The 24,576-nt window shown below is 44.5% G+C and overlaps 1 protein-coding gene across 4 annotated transcripts in view; it reads right to left on the bottom strand.

Annotated features, from left to right (window-relative positions):
- The window catches only part of RECK (reversion inducing cysteine rich protein with kazal motifs), a 764,658-nt gene that overhangs the window by 238,247 nt on the left and 501,835 nt on the right, over positions 1 to 24,576 (bottom strand). For all 4 annotated transcript variants that reach the window (XM_069730404.1, XM_069730400.1, XM_069730403.1 and 1 more), the window contains one exon: positions 17,440 to 17,562. In XM_069730404.1, the coding sequence (XP_069586505.1) occupies positions 17,440 to 17,562 (123 nt within the window). The remainder of the gene's footprint in view (positions 1 to 17,439; positions 17,563 to 24,576) is intronic.

Here is a 24,576-nt window from a genome sequence, read left to right as displayed (position 1 = left end):
AATAATTCCTCTCCGCTGGTGTGAAGGTCTTGGAGAAGAAGAAGCAAGGATGCTTCCGACCATGAGCACCCTTTTGGAAAAGGACTGCTCCAGCACCAACTGATGAGGCATCCACCTCCATGATAAATGGCTTATCTACATCGGGGCGATGTAGAATGGGAGCGCTTGCGAAGTGTGACTTAATCGAGAGAAAGGCCTTGGAGACATCCTCCGACCACAACTTGGGATTTGCTCCCTTGTTGGTGATGGCAACCAAGGGAGCTACCACAGATGAGAAGTGTGGAATGAACTGGTGATAGTAATTAATGAACCCCATAAAGCGCTGCACCGCTTTAAGTGAATGGGGTTCTTGCCAGTCCATCACATCCTGTAGCTTGGCAGGATCCATAGCCAAACCCTGGGCAGATATGATATAACCAAGGAAAGGCAAGGACTCCTGCTCAAACACACACTTCTACAACTTGTCGTAGAGGGAGTTTCCCATAAGAGGTCGAAGACTTTGCGAACATCTCTCCGATGGGAGTCAATATCTGGAGAGAAGATGAGAATATCCAGATAGACTACGACCGAGGTGGTGAGCATATCCCGGAAGATGTCGTTCACAAAGTCTTGGAAAACGGCTGGGGCATTACAGAGCCCGAAGGGCATCACTAGATATTCATAGTGCCCATCCCTGATGTTGAAAGCCGTCTTCCATTCGTCCCCATCACGGATGCGAATAAGGTTGTAAGCACCCCCGCAGATCTAATTTAGTAAATACCCTTGCTCCCTGTAGCCTATCAAAAAGCTCAGATATCAGGGGTAGTGGGTACTTGTTCTTAACGGTAATGGCGTTAAGACCCCTGTAGTCTATGCATGGACGTAAGTCTCCACTCTTCTTCTGCACGAAGAATAACCCAGCCCCTGCAGGTGACACTGACTTCCTAATGAATCCTCTTGCCAGATTCTCTTGGATGTACTGAGACATTGCCTCCGTCTCCGGGAGAGATAACGGATAGACTCGACCCCGGGGAGGCTCAGCACCAGGCAAGAGGTCAATAGGACAGTCATAGAGGCGGTGAGGCAGAAGGGTCTCCACAGCCCTTTTGGATAACACGTCCGTATAGGGCCAATAGTGCTTGGGGAGAGAGGAAAGATCTGCGGGTACCTCTGTTGTAGCAACCTGAACGCACTCCCTCTGACATCTACCCTCACAGGATTTACTCCATCCCAAAATTCTCCCTGAGGACCACTCTACATGAGGAGAATGATAGTGTAGCCATGGTATCCCCAACAGGACCTCATCAATTCCCTCAGGAATAACTAATAGAGAGATAATCTCCTGATGTGATGGAGACACAGAAAAAGTGAAAGGAATGGTTTGGTGTGTAATCTGTGGGGGTAGTGTCGACCCAATTACCACTCGAACGGTTACTGGTTTGGCGAGCATCACCAGGGGTATTGTGTGTCGCTGGGCGAAAGCGGATGACATAAAATTACCCTCTGCCCCAGATGTTGTGAATTCTGTGGTCGAGCTCCCTCCTGTGGTCATGAGTGGTACTTCGGCTGGTTCTGTCTATGAGCTTCCTTTGGTGGATGTGAGTGGGGCTACGGCTTCTGGGTTTCCTTCCTCAGGTGACGAGGTTAAGTCATTAGGTGCTGCTCTATTTAACTCCACCTAGTTCTTGGTTCCTTGCCTCCAGTCAATGTTCCAGTATTGGTCTTGCTCTCTCCTGGATCGTCTTGTGGCCTGTCTGCCCTGCATAAGCTAAGTTCTGCTTGTGTTACTTTTTGTTTGCTATTTTTTCTGTCCAGCTTGCTATATTGGTTTGTCTTGCTTGCTGGAAGCTCTGGGACGCAGAGGGAGCACCTCCGTACCGTTAGTCGGTGCGGAGGGTCTTTTTGCACCCTCTGCATGGTTGTTTGTAGGTTTTTTTGCAGACCGCAAAGCTATCTTTCCTATCCTCGGTCTATTCAGTAAGTCGGGCCTCACTTTGCTAAAATCTATTTCATCTCTGTGTTTGTATTTTCATCTTTACTCACAGTCATTATATGTGGGGGGCTGCCTTTTCCTTTGGGGAATTTCTCTGAGGCAAGGTAGGCTTATTTTTCTATCTTCAGGGCTAGCTAGTTTCTCAGGCTGTGCCCGAGGCGCCTAGGTCTGGTCAGGAGCGCTCCACGGCTACCTCTAGTGTGGTGTGATAGGATTAGGGATTGCGGTCAGCAGAGTTCCCACGTCTCAGAGCTCGTCCTATGTTATTAGTAACTATCAGGTCACTTTGTGTGCTCTTAACCACCAGGTCCATTGTGTTTCTGAACCACCAGTTCATAACAGTACTGGAGGCCCAAAGTACTAATGCTTCTCAATAGAGGGAAAAGAGAAGTTCTGAGACCATTTTTTTTTCTCTGCACTGTGTTTTGTCTTTCTTTTCCCCTAGACATTTGGGTGGTTCAGGACACAGGTGTAGTGATGGACATTAAAGGTCTGTTTTCTTGTGTGGATCATCTTGCTGCAAGAGTACAACATATTCAAGACATTGTGGTTCAGAAATCTATGTTAGAACCTAGAATTCCTATTCCTGACTTATTTTCTGGAGATAGAGCTAAGTTTCTGAATTTCAAAAATAATTGTAAACTGTTTCTGGCTTTGAAACCCCGCTCCTCTGGTGACCCAGTTCAACAAGTTAAGATCATTATTTTTTTATTACGTGGTGACCCTCAAGACTGGGCATTTTCCCTTGCGCCTGGAGATCCTGCATTATGCGATATTGATGCGTTTTTTCTAACGCTCGGATTGCTGTATGATGAACCTAATTCAGTGGATCAGGCAGAGAAAAATTTGCTGGCTCTGTGTCAGGGTCAGGATGAGGTAGAGATATATTGTCAGAAGTTTAGGAAGTGGTCTGTGCTCACTCAATGGAATGAATGTGCGCTGGCAGCAATTTTCAGAAAGGGTCTCTCTGAAGCCCTTAAGGATGTCATGGTGGGATTTCCTATGCCTGCTGGTCTGAATGAGTCTATGTCTTTGGCCATTCAGATCGATCGACGCTTACGTGAGCGTAAAAATGTGCATCATTTGGCGGTATTATCTGAGCATAAACCTGAGCCTATGCAATGTGATAGGACTTTGACCAGAGCTGAACGGCAAGAACACAGACGTCGGAATGGGCTGTGTTTTTATTGTGGTGATTCCACTCATGCTATCTCCGATTGTCCTAAGCGCATTAAGTGGTTCGCTAGGTCTGCCACCATTGGTACGGTACAGTCGAAATTTCTTTTGTCCGTTACTTTGATCTGCTCTTTGTCATCCTATTCTGTCATGGCATTTGTGGATTCAGGCGCTGCCCTGAATTTGATGGACTTGGACTTTGCTAGGCGCTGTGGGTTTTTCTTGGAGCCCTTGCAGTATCCTATTCCATTGAGAGGAATTGATGCTACGCCTTTGGCCAAGAATAAGCCTCAGTACTGGACCCAACTGACCATGTGCATGGCTCCTGCGCATCAGGAGGATATTCGCTTTTTGGTGTTGCATAATCTGCATGATGTGGTCGTGTTGGGGTTGCCATGGCTACAAGTCCATAACCCAGTATTGGATTGGAAATCTATGTCTGTGTCCAGCTGGGGTTGTCAGGGGGTACATGGTGATGTTCCAGTTCTGTCTATTTCATCATCCACCCCTTCTGAGGTCCCAGAGTTCTTGTCAGATTACCGGGATGTATTTGATGAGCCCAAGTCCAGTGCCCTACCTCCGCATAGGGATTGCGATTGTGCTATCAATTTGATTCCTGGTAGTAAGTTTTCCTAAGGGTCGACTGTTTAATTTGTCTGTGCCTGAGCACGCCGCTATGCGGAGTTACGTAAAGGAATCCTTGGAGAAGGGTCATATTCGCCCGTCGTCATCGCCATTGGGAGCAGGGTTCTTTTTTGTGGCCAAGAAGGATGGCTCGTTGAGACCTTGTATTGATTACCGCCTTCTAAATAAAATCACAGTCAAATTTCCGTACCCCTTGCCGCTGCTGTCTGATTTGTTTGCTCGGATTAAGGGGGCTAGTTGGTTCACCAAGATAGATCTTCGTGGTGCGTATAATCTTGTGCGTATTAAACAGGACGATGAATGGAAAACAGCATTTAATACGCCCGAGGGCCATTTTGAGTACCTGGTTATGCCATTCGGGCTTTCCAATGCTCCATCAGTATTTCAGTCCTTTATGCATGACATCTTCCGAGAGTACCTGGATAAATTCCTGATTATATACTTGGATGATATTTTGGTCTTCTCGGATGATTGGGAGTCTCACGTGGAGCAGGTTAGAATGGTGTTCCAGGTCCTGCGTGCGAATTCTTTGTTTGTGAAGGGGTCAAAGTGTCTCTTTGGTGTTCAGAAGGTTTCATTTTTGGGTTTCATTTTTTCCCCTTCTACTATCGAGATGGACCCTGTTAAAGTTCAGGCCATTTATGATTGGACTCAGCCGACATCTCTGAAGAGTCTGCAAAAGTTCCTGGGCTTTGCTAATTTTTATCGTCGCTTCATCAATAATTTTTCTAGTATTGCTAAACCGTTGACTGATTTAACCAAGAAGGGTGCTGATGTGGTCAATTGGTCTTCTGCTGCTGTAGGAGCTTTTCAGGAGTTGAAGCGTCGTTTTTCTTCTGCCCCTGTGTTGTGCCAGCCAGATGTTTCGCTCCCGTTCCAGGTCGAGGTTGATGCTTCTGAAATTGGAGCAGGGGCTGTTTTGTCGCAAAGAAGTTCTGATGGCTCGGTGATGAAGCCATGTGCCTTCTTTTCCAGGAAGTTTTCGCCTGCTGAGCATAATTATGATGTTGGCAATCGAGAGTTGTTGGCCATGAAGTGGGCATTTGATTTTGTGGTTTCGTACCTTCCGGCCTCTAAGAATGTGAAGGCGGATGCCCTGTCAAGGAGTTTTGTGCCCGACTCTCCGGGTTTGCCCGAGCCGGCGGGTATTCTCAAAGAGGGGGTAATTTTGTCTGCCATCTCCCCTGATTTGCGGCGGGTGCTGCAAAAATTTCAGGCTAATAGACCTGACTGTTGCCCAGCAGAGAAACTGTTTGTCCCTGATAAATGGACGAGTAAAGTTATCTCTGAGGTTCATTGTTCGGTGTTGGCTGGTCATCCTGGAATCTTTGGTACCAGAGATTTGGTGGCTAGATCCTTTTGGTGGCCGTCTCTGTCGCGAGATGTGCGTTCGTTTGTGCAGTCCTGTGGGATTTGTGCTCGGGCTAAGCCCTGCTGTTCTCGTGCCAGTGGGTTGCTTTTGCCCTTGCCAGTCCCGAAGAGGCCCTGGACACATATCTCTATGGATTTTATTTCGGATCTCCCCGTCTCTCAAAAGATGTCGGTCATTTGGGTGGTTTGTGATCGTTTCTCTAAGATGGTCCATTTGGTACCCTTGTCTAAATTGCCTTCCTCCTCCGATTTGGTGCCATTGTTTTTCCAGCATGTGGTTCGTTTACATGGCATTCCAGAGAACATCATTTCTGACAGAGGTTCCCAGTTTGTTTCGAGGTTTTGGCGAGCCTTTTGTGCTAGGATGGGCATTGATTTGTCTTTTTCCTCGGCTTTCCATCCTCAGACAAATGGCCAAACTGAACGAACCAATCATACCTTGGAAACATATCTGAGATGTTTTGTTTCTGCTGATCAGGATGATTAGGTGTCCTTTTTGCCTTTGGCTGAGTTCGCCCTTAATAATCGGGCCAGCTCGGCTACTTTGGTTTCGCCGTTTTTCTGCAATTCTGGTTTCCATCCTCGTTTCTCTTCAGGGCAGGTTGAGTCTTCGGACTGTCCTGGTGTGGATACTGTGGTGGATAGGTTGCAGCAGATTTGGACTCATGTAGTGGACAATTTGACATTGTACCAGGAGAAGGCTCAACGTTTCGCTAACCGTAGGCGCTGTGTGAGTCCCCGACTTCGTGTTGGGGATTTGGTTTGGTTGTCGTCTCATTATATTCCTATGAAAGTTTCCTCTCCTAAGTTTAAGCCTCGTTTCATTGGTCCGTATAGGATTTCTGAGGTTCTTAATCCTGTGTCTTTTCGTTTGACCCTTCCAGCTTCTTTTTCCATCCATAATGTATTCCATAGGTCATTGTTGCGGAGATGCGTGGCACCTGTAGTTCCATCCATTGATTCTCCTGCCCCGGTTTTGGTTGAGGGGGAGTTGGAGTATATAGTGGAGAAGATTTTGGATTCTCGTATTTCGAGATGGAAACTCCAGTACCTGGTTAAGTGGAAGGGTTATGGTCAGGAAGATAATTCCTGGGTCTTTGCCTCTGATGTTCATGCTGCCGATCTGGTTCGTGCCTTTCATTTGGCTCGTCCTGGTCGGCCTGGGGGCTCTGGTGAGGGTTCGGTGACCCCTCCTCAAGAAGGGGGTACTGTTGTGAATTCTGTGGTCGAGCTCCCTCCTGTGGTCATGAGTGGTACTTCGGCTGGTTCTGTCTATGAGCTTCCTTTGGTGGATGTGAGTGGGGCTGCGGCTTCTGGGTTTCCTTCCTCAGGTGACGAGGTTAAGTCGTTAGGTGCTGCTCTATTTAACTCCACCTAGTTCTTGGTTCCTTGCCTCCAGTCAATGTTCCAGTATTGGTCTTGCTCTCTCCTGGATCGTCTTGTGGCCTGTCTGCCCTGCATAAGCTAAGTTCTGCTTGTGTTACTTTTTGCTTGCTATTTTTTCTGTCCAGCTTGCTATATTGGTTTGTCTTGCTTGCTGGAAGCTCTGGGACGCAGGGAGGGAGCACTTCCGTACCGTTAGTCGGTGCGGAGGGTCTTTTTGCACCCTCTGCGTGGTTGTTTGTAGGTTTTTGTGCAGACCGCAAAGCTATCTTTCCTATCCTCGGTCTATTCAGTAAGTCGGGCCTCACTTTGCTAAAATCTATTTCATCTCTGTGTTTGTATTTTCATCTTTACTCCCAGTCATTATATGTGGGGGGCTGCCTTTTCCTTTGGGGAATTTCTCTGAGGCAAGGTAGGCTTATTTTTCTATCTTCAGGGCTAGCTAGTTTCTCAGGCTGTGCCCGAGGCGCCTAGGTCTGGTCAGGAGCGCTCCACCGCTACCTCTAGTGTGGTGTGATAGGATTAGGGATTGCGGTCAGCAGAGTTCCCACGTCTCAGAGCTCGTCCTGTGTTATTAGTAACTATCAGGTCACTTTGTGTGCTCTTAACCACCAGATCCATTGTGTTTCTGAACCACCAGTTCATAACACCCAGAGTCCACGCATAGCTCTACCATAAGAGTGGATGGGCCTATGGTAATTGTCCCTTTGAAGGACAACTTAGAGGCAAACGTCACCGTGTCTAGTGTACCTCCTCCTTCTGCCACTAGACGCTGATGTTTCCCCGACCGCTGAGGACACTTGGAGGCAAGATGTCCTGACTGCCGGCAAACATGACAGACCATAAGTGCACGAGCGGACCGGGACTTGGACCCTGCTCGTAACACCTCTATGGCCTCATGTGACTCGGTTGCCAGGACCGGAGATTCCAAAGGTCTGGCGAAGGTGGGAGCCAGCCGAAACCTCTGCCTACACTGGGCTCGCTCCAACCTTCGCTCGTGAAAATGAAGGTCTATGCAAGTTGATACAGCTATGAGTTCCTCCAGTGTGGCAGGAATCTCCCTAGTGGCCAAAGCGTCCTTCACATGGTCAGCCAGCCCCCTCCAAAATTCAGGAATGAGGGCTTTATTTGGGCACTTTAACTCAGACGCTAATGTCCGGAAGTGGACGGCAAAATGGCTGACCATGGTCGAACCCTGAGTCAATGCCAGCAGTTGGAGCGCCGTATCATGGGTGACTTGAGGTCCTACCTATTTCAGAGTGCCCAGAAACTGAGGAACACTCCGCACCACATGATCGTTGCGCTCCCACAGCGGCATAGCCCACTCCAAAGCTCTGTCCAACAGGAGAGAGATTATGAATCCCACCTTTGCCCACTTTGTGGGAAAACGTGCAGCCAGGAGCTCGAGATGTATACCACACTGGCTTACGAAACCCCTACAGGACTTACTGTCCCCAGAGTATTTTTCAGGCAACGGGAGGTGAGATAAGGTTGGAACAGAGGTGGCAGTGGGTAAAGCTGCTGCGGCCACGCTAGCAGCCTGAACAGCTATTGCTGTAACATCCACCACCGAGGTTGCATGCTCGAGAGACGACAACCGACCTTCCTGCTACCGGATGTACCCCTGCAATCACTGTTCATCCGCAATTACTTAGCCAGATCTTTGTGCTAGTATACTGTTAGGGTTGGCGGAACGCACCGAATATATTTATTAGGTGAGATAGGTGCATTCGCAACCCGGGATCCACCGTGCAGGAAAGAACCTGCTGCTAAGTAAAGCGGTGAAGTAAATTAGTATAAACGAACTCTGTTACTTCACAGAGCCTGTAGTAAATAGAACGCCGTGCCCTGTTTAGCTCACAGGGAACACAGCTACTGAGTAGAGCCGACAGTGGTCATGCAGTCCAAACCAAACACGCTGCTCCTCTCCGGTGGAGCCGGAATTCTAATGGCTATTAGCCAGCCCTGAATTCACTCATAAGAAACTCCTCGCTGGAGGTGCCAGCATTCTAGGGGCTTATTTCAGCCAGGTCCATGACCACACACACGAACACACTGGCGCTGAGCTCGTACATATTTGATACTAGCACATGGCCATGCAGTCATGAGAACCTTTTATAGCTGCAGCAACTTCAGGACCTTCCCAGAAGGACCAATGGAAGGCTGCCACAGAACTTGATCAGGTACAGGGCGTTCCTGGAGGACCAATGGAAGTTGCTGCAGTACCTGAGCATGTGACCCTAGACCTCCACTGAGAGATCTTTCCCTGGGCATGCTCAGTGTGTGCAAAGCAGGACTTAGTCCCAGAAAAGCCTGCTCGCCGCAGACCAGTGCAGGGTACAATAGCAGAGCCTGGAGAGGCAGCAGTAATCCTTTGCACAGTATCAGATTCAATGAGACGCTGGGACCGACGTCTCCTCCGCTGAGCAGGCTCCACTGCGGCCGATGCAGAATGGGAGACTGCAGCAGACATGGCTCAACATTCCCCCTGTGCAGCGGCGGGAACTCGACTCCTAACACATCTTATGGGGCCATAATCAACCTTTATGCAGAATTGTATGGGGCATATTTTCTATGGAGCATCTTATGGGGCCATAATCAACCTTTCTGCAGCATTGTATGGGGCACATTTTCTATGGAGCATCTTATGGGGTCATAATCAACCTTTATGCAGCATTGTATGGGGCACATTTTCTATGGAGCATCTTATGGGGCCATAATCAACCTTTATGCAGCATTGTATGGGGCACATTTTCTATGGAGCATCTTATGGGGCCATAATCAACCTATTCAGGATTGTATGGGGCATATTTTCTATGGAGCATCTTATGGGGCCCATCATAAATTTTATGGAGCATTATATGGGGCATATTTTGTATGGCGCATCTTATGGGGCCCATCATGAACTGTATAGAGCATTATATGAGGCTCCTGATTCAATATGGATATTCAAAAACACTTAACCTACTGATGTCTCAATTAATTTTACTTTTATTGGTATCTATTTTTGTTTTTAAAATTTACCAGTAGCTGCTGCATTTTCCACTCTAGGCTTATACTCGAGTCCTTAAGTTTTCCCATTTTTTGTGGTAAAATTAGGGGTCTTGGCATATACTCGGGTCGGCTTATACTCAAGTATATACGGTATCTGTAATAATCAGAAATGACACAGGGAAAAAGTATTGAACACGCTTACTAAAATGTATTTAGTACTTTGTACAAAAGCCTTTGTTAGTGATGACAGCTTCCAGACGTCTCCTGTATGGAGAAACTAGTCCCATGCATTGCTCAGGTGTGATTTTGACTCATTTTTCAACACTCTTCAAATCTTGAAGTTTCCATGGGCTCCTTTCATGAACTCTGAGTGCTGGTTCCTTCCATAAATGTTCTATTAGATTCAGGTGAGATGACTGGCTGGGTTATTTTAGCAGCTTTATTTTTGTTCTCTGAAACCAACTGAGAGTTTCCATGACTGTGTGTTTGGGATCATTGTCTTGCTGAAATGTCCACCCTCGTTTCATCATCATCATCCTGATAGATGGCAGCAGATTTTTATCAAGAATGTCTTGGTACATTTGTCCATTCATCCTTCCTTCAATTATTTTAAGTTTGCCAGTGCAACAGCCCCACACCATAATTTTCCCACCTCCAAACTTCACTGTTGGTATGGAGCTTTTAGGGAGATTTGAAGTGCCTTTTGGCTTCAAAACATTGTGTTTATTATGGTATCCAAAAGAGTTCAATTTTGGTCTCATCTGACTAGACTATATTCTCCCAGTATTTCATATGCTTGTCTAAATGTTTCTGAGCAAACTTTAAATGCGCTTGAACATGCTTTTTGTTAAGCAATCGAGAGCATGCATACAGACCATGGAGATTGGGTGCATCACTTATAGTTCTCTATACCTTCTGATTCCAGGTCTTTCTGTAGTTCTCCACAGGTGGTTCTTGTCTCTTCAACAACTCTTTTAATAATTCTTTTCACACCTCTGTCTGAATTCTGGTCATGGCCGGTTTATGGTGAAATGAATTTCTTTACACTTCCGGATTATAGCTTCCACAGCATTCATTGGAACCTTCAGTAGTTTAGAAATTCTTCTGTAACCAATGTCATCAGTATATTTTGCAGCAATAAGGTTAATCCTGATATTGTTACAGCTTCTGTCACCAGGCGCCGCTGTATTCACGGCAAAAGGTGGTCAGACCTCAGCTGAAGAAAGAAACGTTGTAGAGGCCCAAACTTTTGAGTTGGGCACAAGGACTGGTGACAAGCTGGTTCTCAGATTTTTTGGTACTTATGAGATAATCAAGGTCATTAAGGTCATCAAGGTCTTTCTGTCTGAAACTTCCTCCATCTTTTAAGATACCCGATGTATTTTATAAGCCCCTCCTCAAGCCATATCGTTCCCCAGTTCATCAAGTCAGAAATCCTTTCCTCCTGTTCTAGTTAAATGAAATTTGGAGTATGAGGTGGAGAGAATCCGGGATTCTTGTATGGTAAGGGAGTCTGTAAAATATCTGGTGCAATGAAGGGATTATGGCCCAGAAGAGAGATCCTGGGTCTTGGCGAGTAATATTAACATAAAAAATCGGATCAAAAAGTTTCATCTTCGGTTTCCTCTTAAGCGTGGTTCTAAGGGTCAATAGGTCACTTTTAGTAGGCGGGGAACTGTTACATTTCCACAACAACGTGCTCCTGCAATTTCTGCTTCTGTCGACAGGCATTGCCACATTCACTCTGCAGGTGGCGCTGGTGATATTAATGTCAGAACCAGATGCTCCTGATAGCGGGCTCTGTCCAGCCACTAAGGTTTGAGTGGCTAGGACCTGTAGTGCCATCAGTCTGCCAGTGTGGGTGTGTTTGCTTCCAGCTGAAGTTATAAGTGCTCTGCTCCAGTCAATTGGAGAGCACCACACCCTACTAAGGACTCCAGATTGCAGCTGAAATCTGCCAGATATAGCTTAGTGTTTCCCTGGCTAGGTGTGAGGCTTCTTGTATTTAATTTAGTATATTCCTGCTTTGACCCCAGCTTGTTTCTGACTATTCTTACGGATCCTGATGTTGTCCTTTATGTGCCCTTGGTCCTATTGTAAAACCAAATACCTGTACTGTGTTTAAAAGGTATTGGGATTTCTCTGGAGTCTGCCAGATGGAGTGGCTTGTGCCAAGTCTGTCCGAGGCAGTATTCTGAGCCTATGGCTTATGGTAGACATTACAGATTTATTGTTAAATAAAGTTTTTTCCTATGGAAAAAAAACAAAAACAGTAAGGTTGCGAAGGTCTTGAGACAACTCACTGGTTTTACCCATCATGAGATATTTCTTGTGAGGACACCTTTTTATAGGCCATCAGTTGAACCTGCTAATATTATCTTTCATTACGTGTCTGCATTGCTTTCTAATTACTGGTAGATTTAGGCTGGTGTCATGACTTTCCATGGCTTTTTGCACCTCTCTATCTTAATATTTCAATACTTTTTCACGTGTCATTTCTCATTATTACATATAACTTAATTTATAGGTTTGATTACTTTGCCTGTGTGGATTGGATGGGTTGTTATCGACATCTGGTAAGAATTTCAAGTCAATAGCACCTTTAGAAATATATTTACTAGAAAATTGGTGATGTTTTTAATACTTACAGCGGGGGAAATAAGTATTTGATCCCTTGCTGATTTTGTAAGTTTGCCAACTCACAAAGACATGAACCGTCTATAATTTTAAGGGTATGTTAATTTTAGCATTGAAAGATAGAATATCAAAAATAAAATCCAGAAAATCACATTGTATAAATTATACAAATTTATTTGTATTTTGCAGTGAGAAATAAGTATTTTATTCCCTGCCAACCATTAAGAGTTCTGGCTCCTACAGACCAGTTAGATGCTCCCAATCAACTTGTTACTTGCATTAAAGACAGCTGTCTTACATATTCACCTTTGTAAAAAGACTCCTGTCCACAGACTCAATGAATAAGTCAGACTCTAACCTCTACAACATGGGCAAGACCAAACATCTTTATAAGGATGTCAGGGACAAGATCACAGACCTGAACAAAGCTGGAATGGGCTACAAAACCATAAGTAAGACGCTGGGTGAGGAGACAACTGTTTATGCCATAGTAAGAAAATTGAAGAAATACAAAACAACTATTAATCAACATCGATCTTGGGCACCATGCAAAATCTCTCTTTGTTGGGTATCCTTGATCATGAGGAAGGTGAGAAGCTACACGGAGGGAACTTGCTAATGATCTCAAGGCAATTGGGACCACAGTCACCAAGAAAACCATTGGTAAAACATTATGCCATAAAGGTTTAAAATCCTGCAGTGCCCGCAACGTCCCCTTGCTCAAGAAGGCACATGTGCAGGCCCATCTCAAGTTTGTCAATGGTCATCTGGATGATTCTGTGAGTGATTGGGAGAAGGTGCTGTGGTCAGATGAGACAAAAATAGAGCTCTTTGGCATTAACTCAACGTGCCGTGCTTGGAGGAAGAAAGATGCTGCCAATGACCCAAAGAACAACATCCCCACTGTCAATTATGGAGGTGGAAACATTATGTCTTTGGGGTGTTTCTCTGCTAAGTGCACAGGACTACTTCACCGTATAAATGGGAGAATGGATGGAGCCATGTACCTTAAAATCCTGAGTGACAACCTCCTTCCCTCCACCAGGACATTAAAAAGAGGTCATGGCTGGGTCTTCCAACATGACAATGACCCACAACATACAGCCAAGGCAATAAAGGAGTGGCTCAAAAAGAAGCACATTAAGGTCATAGAGTGGCCCTGCCTGTCTCCAGACCTTAATCCCATAGAAAACGTATGGAGGGAGTTGAAGTTCCGAGTTGCGAAGTGACAGCCTCAAAATCTTAATGCTTAAGAGATGCTCTGCAAAGAGGAGAGGACCAAAATTCTTCCAGACATGTGCACAAACCTCATCATCAACTAGAAAAAAAGGTATAACTGCTGTGCTTGCCAACAAGAGTTTTGCCACCTAGTATTGAGTCTTGTTTGCCAGAGGGATCAAATACTTACTTCTTACTGCAAAATACAAATAAATTCATACTAGTTGGCTAGTGAGAAATTTTTGCACATTGGTTGTCAGGGGCGCAGGCAATGTCAATAACATGATGAATACACAGAGGTATTTATATATGTAGATTGGTAGTACAATAAATTGGTTTGATAAGTAGAGGCTAAAAAAATGTCTTGAGGTTGTGGTGCCACCTGCAGGCTATTGTTTTTTTTCTGCAGGTTTCTGAAAATGTTTACTACTACAATCATGAAGCACCAATATACCTTGTAATGGTGAGCGGATAGTACCAACTCTTTCTAAGCACCCCACAGGTGCCCCTCCAGGACCACTCCAAAATGCTATAACCACAAAAAAACGGAGCAAAAACGTCCACTTCAACATAGTTGTATAAAAATATTCAAAATGTTTATTAATGTATAACAATCACATAAATGCATCAATACACAAAATACAAAATATGTGTGCCATCAGCACAACCATATGGCAAGAGACACAAAAAGGAGAAACATGACGGTAACCAAGTTAAAGGGGGAGTACTATAGTACACCCTTCAGGTAGTAGCATGCATCCGTAGTTCTAAGATTCCAAATAAGGCCATGTATATCTATATCGTTATGCTCAATAGTACATACTCCAGGGCCACCCAATATGCACAATCACACAATCATATACGATTGTTGCTTACCAAATTATTCAGGGCTGGTACCCCCACCTCGCTTGGCCCCCCCGGACGCGTGTTTCGCGTAGCTTTTTCAACGGGGTGTCACAAACATTTTGAATATTTTTGTACAACTATGGTGTACCATTTGTGTGTGTGGGTGCAGTATGAACGGAGAAACAAAGTAATCAGCAAAAGAGAATGTTTTGAAATAATATAGAAGGATAAGTTATACAATGTGATTTTCTGTATTTTATTTTTGATATTCTATCTCTCATTGTTAAAATTAATCTACCCTTAAAATTATAGACTGGTTATGTCTTTGTTATTGGGCAAAATTACAAAAATCAGCAAGGGATCAAATACTTATTTCCCCCACTGCATTTCACCCGCTGCATATTCAAAAGAGCAAACCCAAATCAAAAGAGGGAACAACCATAACTAAACATTAACACAGATGTATGAATGTTGCTTTATACTACATTTTGCTATGAGGGGGGTTGTTTGAAGGGTGGCTGGGATAACTTAACCATAAAATTAGACCTGAATCCTGCAAGGATTTAGGTTACCGTATATACTCGAGTATAAGCCGAGATTTTCAGCCCATTTTTTTGGGCTGAAAGTCCCCCTCTCGGCTTATACTCGAGTCATATACCCGGGTGTCGGCAGGGGAGGGGGAGCGGGGGCTGTGTAGTCATACTTACCTGCTCCCAGCGCGGTCCCTGCAGTCCCTGGCTTCTCCGGCGCTGCAGATTCTTCCTGCACTGAGCGGTCACATGGCACCGCTCATTACAGAAATGAATAGGCAGCTCCACCCCCATAGGGGAGGAGCCGCATATTCATTGCTGTAAATGATCGGTGCCATGTGACCGCTCAATTACAGGAAGAAGCTGCAGCGCCGGAGAAGCCAGGGACTGCAGGGACCGCGCCGCAGCAGGTAAGGGGAGCGCAGCGCTATAATTACCTGCTCCTCGCTCCGGCTCCGTCTGCAGCGTCCTCTAGCAGTGACGCTCAGGTTAGAGGGCGCTGTGACGTAGCCAGTGTGCGCCCTCTGCTGAGCGTCAGTGCTGGAGACGGAGCCGCAGAGGAGCAGGTAATTATTGAAAGCGCCAGCGTCCTGAGAAGAGAGGTGAGTATGTGATTTTTTTTTTTTTTTTTATGGCAGCACCAGCAGCATTCTAAGGAGCACCTATAGGGCCATAATGAAAGGTGCAGAGCATATATGGGGCACAGCATTATAAGGAGCACCTATGGGGCCATAAAGGTGCAGAGCATATAAGGGGCACAGCATTATAAGGAGCACCTATGGGGCCATAAAGGTGCAGAGCATATATGGGGCACAGCATTCTAAGGAGCACCTATGGGGCCATAAAGGTGCAGAGCATATATGGGGCACAGCATTATAAGGAGCACCTATGGGGCCATAAAGGTGCAGAGCATATATGGGGCACAGCATTATAAGGAGCACCTATGGGGCCATAAAGGTGCAGAGCATATATGGGGCACAGCATTATAAGGAGCACCTATGGGGCCATAAAGGTGCAGAGCATAAATGGGGCACAGCATTATAAGGAGCACCTATGGGGCCATAAAGGTGCAGAGCATATATGGCACAGCATTATAAGGAGCATCTATGGGGCCATAAAGGTGCAGAGCATATATGGGGCACAGCATTATAAGGAGCACCTATGGGGCCATAAAGGTGCAGAGCATATATGGGGCACAGCATTATAAGGAGCACCTATGGGGCCATAAAGGTGCAGAGCATATATGGGGCACAGCATTATAAGGAGCATCTATGGGGCCATAATCAAAGGTGCAGAGCATATATGGCACAGCATTATAAGGAGCATCTATGGGGCCATAAAGGTGCAGAGCATATATGGGGCACAGCATTATAAGGAGCATCTATGGGGCCATAAAGGTGCAGAGCATATATGGGGCACAGCATTATAAGGAGCACCTATGGGGCCATAAAGGCGCAGAGCATATAAGGGGCACAGCATTATAAGGAGCACCTATGGGGCCATAAAGGTGCAGAGCATATATGGGGCACAGCATTATAAGGAGCACCTATGGGGCCATAAAGGTGCAGAGCATATATGGGGCACAGCATTATAAGGAGCACCTATGGGGCCATAAAGGTGCAGAGCATATATGGGGCACAGCATTATAAGGAGCACCTATGGGGCCATAAAGGTGCAGAGCATAAATGGGGCACAGCATTATAAGGAGCACCTATGGGGCCATAAAGGTGCAGAGCATATATGGGGCACAGCATTATAAGGAGCACCTATGGGGCCATAATCAAAGGTGCAGAGCATATATGGCACAGCATTATAAGGAGCATCTATGGGGCCATAATCAACGGTGCAGAGCATTCTATATAGCACAGTTGTATATGGAGCATCTATGGGGCAATAATGAACGGTATGGAGCATCTATTTTTATTTTTGAAATTCACCGGTAAATGCTGCATTTTCTACCCTAGGCTTATACTCGAGTCAATAAGTTTTCCCAGTTTTTTGTGGCAAAATTAGGGGGGTCGGCTTATACTCGGGTCGGCTTATACTCGAGTATATACGGTATATACATACGAGAGGCAACCTCTCACCTCAATAAACACTTATCAATACTTAAACTATTTTGAGAAGTCTTTTGGTGTTTTCAAATCAGGAAATATCCTTACAGGCATTTCAAGTTATTTTATTTTCAGTACTTCTATATTTCTTATTGTTGCCTATTCTGCTTTGTACCGTTAGAGTACGTGGCCAGGATCAAGAAGTAGCAGTGCTTTGGAGGCAGTGTATCTTCACTGTGTCCGAAGTGCGGAATTCTAATTAAGAAGGTAAATCTGCATGTTTTCACTAAACAATGCAGATTTACCGCATCCAATACATGTCTATTGTAGTAATTTCTGTTGTGGAGACAGAAATTGACATGATGCAGCTCATAAACCCGCGTCGTGGGTGAGTTTATGCTGCATCAAAAAGAAGCACAGTGGGCACGGGATTTCTAGAAAATGCCATCAACTGTGCTTGTATTGTAGAATGCCACGGTTTGGACTAAGTGCATGCGAGCTTCCGCTAAACTACTATTCCTGATCGTGGGCACGTACCCTTAGGTGTTTATTAACTGCTTGGGTCTTCTTTTGTATTTCTTTTTTATCAGGAAAAAGTAACTTAAGATCTTACCAGTAAACATGCTGCGATCACTGTCAGAGCTGAGTTCATTTATACACTGACGTTTCGAGCATTGGACCTTACCAGCAACACATGAACAGCTATTACAGGCAACTTTGAAGAATGTCCCATGATCTGTTAAATAAAACAGTTATATATTGAATCAATCAATATGCTTATGACTATCCAAGGTATGACAATCTGTTCATCATGAGCAGAGGAAAGCAAGGAACAGTAACTCAAAAGTCATAACATGTTACGTCTGCTGGCGCTTCTGCATGGTTACCCTCTTCCCACCATGCGGGGATCCCTGTGTGTGTCGCACAGTGTTCCGGCAGTGCACTGCGTGCGTGCACTCCCCTGTTCTTTTTTTTAAACATAATTTTTACTGATTTTTTTTAAAACATAACATCAGATAAGATAACATAGCATCAGAAATGACACTGTAAAGTACCAAAAGTACATATACAGTGTCTTGTGAAAGAATTCGGCCCCCTGGAACTTTTCAACCTTTTTCCACATACAGTTAAGTCCATATATATTTGGACAGAGACAACATTTTTCTAATTTTGGTTATAGACATTACCACAATGAATTTTAAACAAAACAATTCAGATGCAGTTGAAGTTCAGACTTTCAGCTTTCATTTGAGGGTATCCACATTAAAATTGGATGAAGGGTTTAGGAGTTTCAGCTCCTTAACATGTGCCACCCAGTTTTAAAAAGGGACCAAAAGTAATTGGACAGATTAAATAATTGTAAATAAAATGTTCATTTCTAGTACTTGGTCCAAAAACTTTTGTTGGCAATGACTGCCTGAAGTCTTGAACTCATGGACATCACCAGACGCTGTGTTTCCTCCTTTTTGATGCTCTGCCAGGCCTTCACTGCGGTGGTTCTCAGTTGCTGTTTGTTTGTGGGCCTTTCGGTTTGAAGTTTAGTCTTTAACAAGTGAAATGCATGCTCAATTGGGTTGAGATCAGGTGACTGATCTATGGTAGAGGTTGATCTTCGTTTCATCTGTCCAAAGAATATTCTTCCAGAACTGTGCTGGCTTTTTTAGATGGTTTTTTTTTAGCAAAGTCCAGTCTAGCCTTTTTATTCTTGATGCTTATGAGTGGCTTGCACTGTGCAGTGAACCCTCTGTATTTACTTTCATGCAGTCTTCTCTTTATGGTAGATTTGGATATTGATACGCCTACGTCCTGGAGAGTGTTGTTCATTTGGTTGGCTGTTGTGAAGGGGTTTCTCTTCACCATGGAGAATATTCTGCGATCATCCACCACTGTTGTCTTCCGTTGGCGCCCAGGTCTTTTTGCATTGATGAGTTCACCAGTGCTTTCTTTCTTTCTCAGGATGTACCAAACTGTAGATTTTGACACTCCTAATATTATAGCAATTTCTCGGATGGGTTTTTTCTGTTTTCGCAGCTTAAGGATGGCGTGTTTCACCTGCATGGAGAGCTCCTTTGACCGCATGTTTACTTCACAGCAAAACCTTACAAATGCAAGCACCACACCTCAAATCAACTCCAGGCCCTTTATCTGCTTAAATTGAGAATGACATAACGAAGGGATTGCCCACACCTGTCCATGAAATAGCCTTGGAGTCAATTGTCCAATTACTTTTGGTCCCTTTAAAAACAGGGTGGCACATGTTAAGGAACTGAAACTCCTAAACCCTTCATCTAATTTTAATATGGAAACCCTCAAATAAAAGCTGAAAGTCTGAACTTCAACTGCATCTGAATTGTTTTGTTTAAAATTCATTGTAATATCAATCACCAAAATTAGAAAAATGTCTCTGTCCAAATATATATGGACTTAACTGTATCATGCTTCAAACATAAAGATACCAAATGTACATTTTTGGTGAAGAATCAACAACCAGTGGAACACAATTGTGAAGTTGAACAAAATTTATTGGTTATTTAAATTTTTGTGGAAATTCAAAAACTGAAAAGTTGGGCGTGCAATATTATTCGCCCCCTTTACTTTCAGTGCAGCAAACTCACTCCAGAATGATTATAAATATAATCCACCTGTGTGTAATCAAGTCTCCGTATAAATGCACCTGCTCTGTGATTGTCTCAGGGTTCTGTTTGAAACACAGAGAGCATCATGAAGACCAAGGAACACAACAGGCAGGTCCGTGATACTGTTGTGGAGAAGTTTGAAGCTGTATTTGGATGCAAAATGATTTCCTAAACTTAAGACATTCCAAGGAGCACTGTGCAAGTGATCATATTGAAATTGAAGGAGTATCATACCACTGCAAATCTATCAAGAGTCGGCAGTCCCTCTAAACTTTCATCTCAAACAAGGAGAAGACTCATCAGAGATGCAGCCAAGAGGCCTATGATCACTCTGGATGAACTGCAGAGATCTACAGCTGAGGTGGGACAGTCTGTCGATAGGACAACAATCAGTCGTACAGTGCACAAATCTGGCCTTTATGGAAGAGTGACAGGAAGAAAGCCATGTCTCAAAGATATCCATAAAAAGTGTCGTTTAAGTTTGCAACAAGTCACCTGGGAGACTCACCAAACATGTGGAAGAAGGTGCTCTGATCAGATGAAACCAAAATCGAACTTTTTGGCAACAATACCAAACAATATGTTTGGCTTAAAGGCAACACAGCTCATCACCCTGAACACACCGTCCCCACTGTCAAACATGGTGGTGGCAGCATCATGGTTTGGGCCTGCTTTTCTTCAGCAGGGAAAGGGAAGATGGTTAAAATTGATGGGAAGATGGATGGAACCAAATACAGGACCATTCTTGAAGAAATCCTGTTGGAGTCTGCAAAAGACCTGAGACTGGGACAGAGATTTTTCTTCCAACAAGACAATGATCCCAAACATAAAGCAACATCTACAATGGAATGGTTCACAAACAAACGTATCCAGGTGTTATAATGGCCAAGTCAAAGTCCAGACTTCAATCCAATCGAGAATCTGTGGAAAGAGCTGAAAACTGCTATTCACAAACGATCTCCATCAAACCTCACTTAGCTCGAGCTGTTTGCCAAGGAAGAATGGGCAAGAATTTCAGTCTCTCGATGTACAAAACTGATAGAGACATACCCCAAGCGACTTGCAGCTGTAATCACAGCAAAAGGTGGTGCAACAAAGTATTAAGTTAAAGGGGCCGAATAGTATTGCACGCCCCACTTTTCAGTCTTTGAATTTCCACAAGAATTTTAAATAAGCAATAAATTTCGTTCAACTTAACAATTGTGTTCCACTTGTTGTTGCTTCTTCACCAAAAATTAATATTTGGTATCTTTATGTTTGAAACATGACATGTGGGAAGAGGTTGAAAAGTTCCAGGGGGCCAAATACTTTCGCAAAGCACTGTACAAATCTTACTTGTCAGACAACAGGTCTTCATTACTTTTTTTTAAAATAGTATATAGATACACAGTTGAATCTCCGTCAATGCCTTGTAACACAAATTTTGGGGAAACAGTAAGAAAGAAAAGAAAAGAAAGGACAGACCAGCTACATAGAAGGGTAATAGGGGAAGGAAGAGAATCTCTGTTTCTGTACTTTGCATTGTCAAGAGTGTCGTTCTATGGTAATAAATGTTGTATCTTTAATAGGCATTATACATCTGGAATAGTTCCCAAGACTCCTAACGTCCCGCTCAGATCCTCCAGACAGTACCATTCCGTGCGGTGGAAGGGACTAATCATTCTCGATATTTCATGGGGTCTATAGTGAAAACCAATGAACGTTTTCCACTGCGGAAATATTTTCCCTGTGGATTTTTCTTTACTCCTTTAAGCCACGATTAATTCAATTCCCAGTAAGTGTTTCTTTTGGGCTATTATCATCACCATTGATGGGGTGTTTGGTTGAAGCCATTCGCCAAATAAACCACGTAAGGCTACAACTAAGAATGTATGGCTGTTTTTAGGTATCTTTGCTTTAACTCCTGTGGGTTGTGTCTCCAGGGGTCTTAACTGGTGAAATAGCATAATTTGTGGTGTTTGTGGGAGATGGATTCCCCAGAACGATCAAACCTGCTCCCCTACCTGTTTCCAGTACTCTTTAGCTGCCCTGCATTCCCACACCCCGTGCCAGAGATTTGTTGAAGGCGTTCCGCACTTAGGGCACGCAGTAATCCTGTCGGAGAATATAGGAGAGGATGGAATATTGAAACCATATAATGCTGTATGGATTAGCTTAAAATAGGTTTCCCTCCATCTTTCACATAAAATTGTTTTTTTAACCTGCTCCCACCCATGTAGAATTGTCTCCGCGATATCCTTATCCCCGGTCCATTTCTCCCAAGTCTTAAACAGCTTGTTCTGCTTTAGCTTCAGGAATTTCTGTCTTACAGTGTTGTATATTGAGGATATGCTCCTATTCTGAGTGCTCATACCCACTCTATTATCTTGAATATGTAGTTCCACTTCGTCAAACAGCTTACAAAGTCTAGATAAGAAAAAAGAATGATCCTGCATGACCTGTAGGAAGTGTCTGACTTCTATATACAGGAAAGATAAATATCTTGGAACCGTGTTAGCCACTAGATAGAAAAATATTTAGAATTGAGAGTCCTTAGAGATTGATACCTTTTAATGGCTAACTGAAAAGATGGTAACAAATTGCAAGCTTTCGAGACTACTCAGGTCTCTTCATCAGGCACAGAGTTCCTAGATTAGAAGTGAATGTTTTGTTGTCCTCTGATAAAACATTCACTCCTAATCTAGGAACTTTCCAATATTTATGGACACAACTGTTTATCATTTATCACTCTCCCATAATGACAGTTCTATGCTGTGCTGTGTATAAATATGAGATTCTTCAGAATTTGCTTTAGTCTGTGCCTGATGAAGAGACCTGAGTAGTCTCGAAAGCTTGCAATTTGTTACCATCTTTTCAGTTAGCCATTAAAAGGTATCAACCGGGGGCGTAGACTGTCTGTCCATGGAGTAGGTCGCACAGAGCGGGAGCTCCATGTGCAGGAACCTTAAAGTGGCTCAAAACCCCTTCCTATCGGCTCCTCCGCTCAAATAAACTACCGGTGCTGGTACCTGGCCTCGCGGTGAGTGTACAGGGAAGTCCAAGTCCGGCTCCCGCAGCTCCTTCAGGCGAATTGTGGACTTTTTCGCGGCCTCCCCCCAGCCGCCCCAGAGTCCCAAGATGGCGCCGCCTTCCCACAGGGCTTCCCGCGCTGCAAGCCGAGCCTCGCAGTCATCATTATCAACTGCGGCTGCAGCTGAACTCTCTGACGGCCCCGTCACTGCGTCCCGTCACTGCGCCGGTGTTGTGAGTTCCGTTCTGGAGCTCCCTCCTGTGGTTGCTAATGGTATGTTTGCGAGTTCTGCCCTTGGGCTCCCTCTGGTGGTTTCGAGTGGAACTGCTGCTCCGTTAGGTAGCTGTAGCAGCTGCCTTCACTAATCGCCTTGCCTGGGTTTGTTATTTAAACCTGCTCTGGGCTTTAGTCCATGCCTGCTGTCAATGTTCTTGGTTGGATTTTATTCTTCCCTTGGATTTCTCATATGGCCAGTCCTTGTCTGCAAAAGATAAGTTTTGCTAGTTTGTTTGTCCATTTGTTTGGACTCTATTGCTTTGCATTTTGTCTCTTTGTCCAGCTTGTCATTATGTCTTATTTAGGCTAGCTGCAAGCTCTGGGAAAGCAGATTTGCCCCTCCACACCGTGAGTCGGTGTGGAGTTCATTTTTGTAAACTCTGCGTGGATTTTGTAGTTTCTAATACTGACCGCACAGTATCCTTTGCTCTCTGTCTATCTAGTTTAGTATTGGCCTCCCCTTTGCTGAATTCTAATTTCATTTCTGTGTTCGTCATTTCCCTCTCCTTTCACAGTCAATATTTGTGGGGGGCTGTCTTTCCTTTTGGGGGGCTTCTCTGAGACAAGATAGCTTTCTATTTCCTTCTTTAGGGGTAGTTATATCTTAGGCTGTGACGAGGTGTCTAGGGAGTGTCAGGAACATCCCACGGCTATTTTTAGTTGTGTTGTTAGGATTAGGGACTGTGGTCAGTAGAGATACCACCTTCTCAGAGCTGTTCCATGTTGCGTTTTAGCCACCAGGTCATTTCAGTGTGGCCTCTTAACCACCAGGTCATAACAGTACAGCAGGCCAAGAATGAATTGAATGCATCTCAAAAGAAGGAGAAAAAAAAGAGTTCTGAACCATTTTTTTTCTGTGCTCTGTTCTGTCTTTTTTTTCCTCTTGATATCTGGGTGGTGCTGGATATATGCTTTGGTATGGAGGTTCAGGGTTTGTTTTCTCGTGTGGATCAACTTGCTGCAAGAGTCCAGAGTATCCAGGATTATATAGTTCAGACTCCGGCTCTAGAGCCAAGAATTCCTACTCCTGATTTGTTTTTTGGGGACAGATCCAAGTTTTTGAACTTTAAAAATAGCTGCAAATTGTTCTTTTGCTTTGAAACCCCGTTCTTCTGGTGATCCCATTCAGCAAGTGAAAATCATCATATCCTTACTGCGTGGTGATCCTCAAGACTGGGCATTTGCTCTTGAAACAGGGAATCCGGCATTATTGAATGTAGATGCATTTTTTCAGGCGCTCGGATTGTTGTATGACGAACCTAACTTTGTAGAGCATGCTGAGAAAACACTGTTGGCCCTGTGTCAGGGTCAGGAAGCGGCAGAGTTATATTGCCAGAAATTTAGAAAATGGTCTGTGCTCACTAAATGGAATGAAGAGGCGCTGGCTGCTATTTTCAGAAAAGGTCTTTCTGAAACCCTTAAAGATGTTATGGTGGGCTTTCCTGCGCCTGCTGGTTTGAGCGAGTCTATGTCTCTAGCCATTCAGATTGATCGGCGCTTGCGTGAGCGCAAGGCGGTGCACCATATGGCAGTGTCTTCTGAGCAAAGTCCTGAGCCTAGGCAATGTGATAGGATTTTGACTAGAGCAGAAAGGCAGAAATTCAGACGTCAGAATGGGCTGTGTTTTTACTGTGGTGATTCAGCTCATGCTATTTCTGATTGCCCTAAGCGTACTAGGAGGGTCCCTAGGTCTGTTACCATTAGTACTGTGCAGCCTAAATTTCTCTTGTCTGTTACCCTGATTTGCTCATTGTCGTCCTTTTCTGCTATGGCATTTGTGGATTCTGGCGCTGCCCTGAACTTAATGGACTTAGAGTTTGCCAGGCGC

Source organism: Ranitomeya imitator, chromosome 6 (assembly GCF_032444005.1).
Source record: "Ranitomeya imitator isolate aRanImi1 chromosome 6, aRanImi1.pri, whole genome shotgun sequence".
Lineage (NCBI taxonomy): Eukaryota > Metazoa > Chordata > Amphibia > Anura > Dendrobatidae > Ranitomeya > Ranitomeya imitator.
Note: the sequence above shows the minus strand (reverse complement) of the source record. Positions and strands in the feature narration are given on the sequence as shown.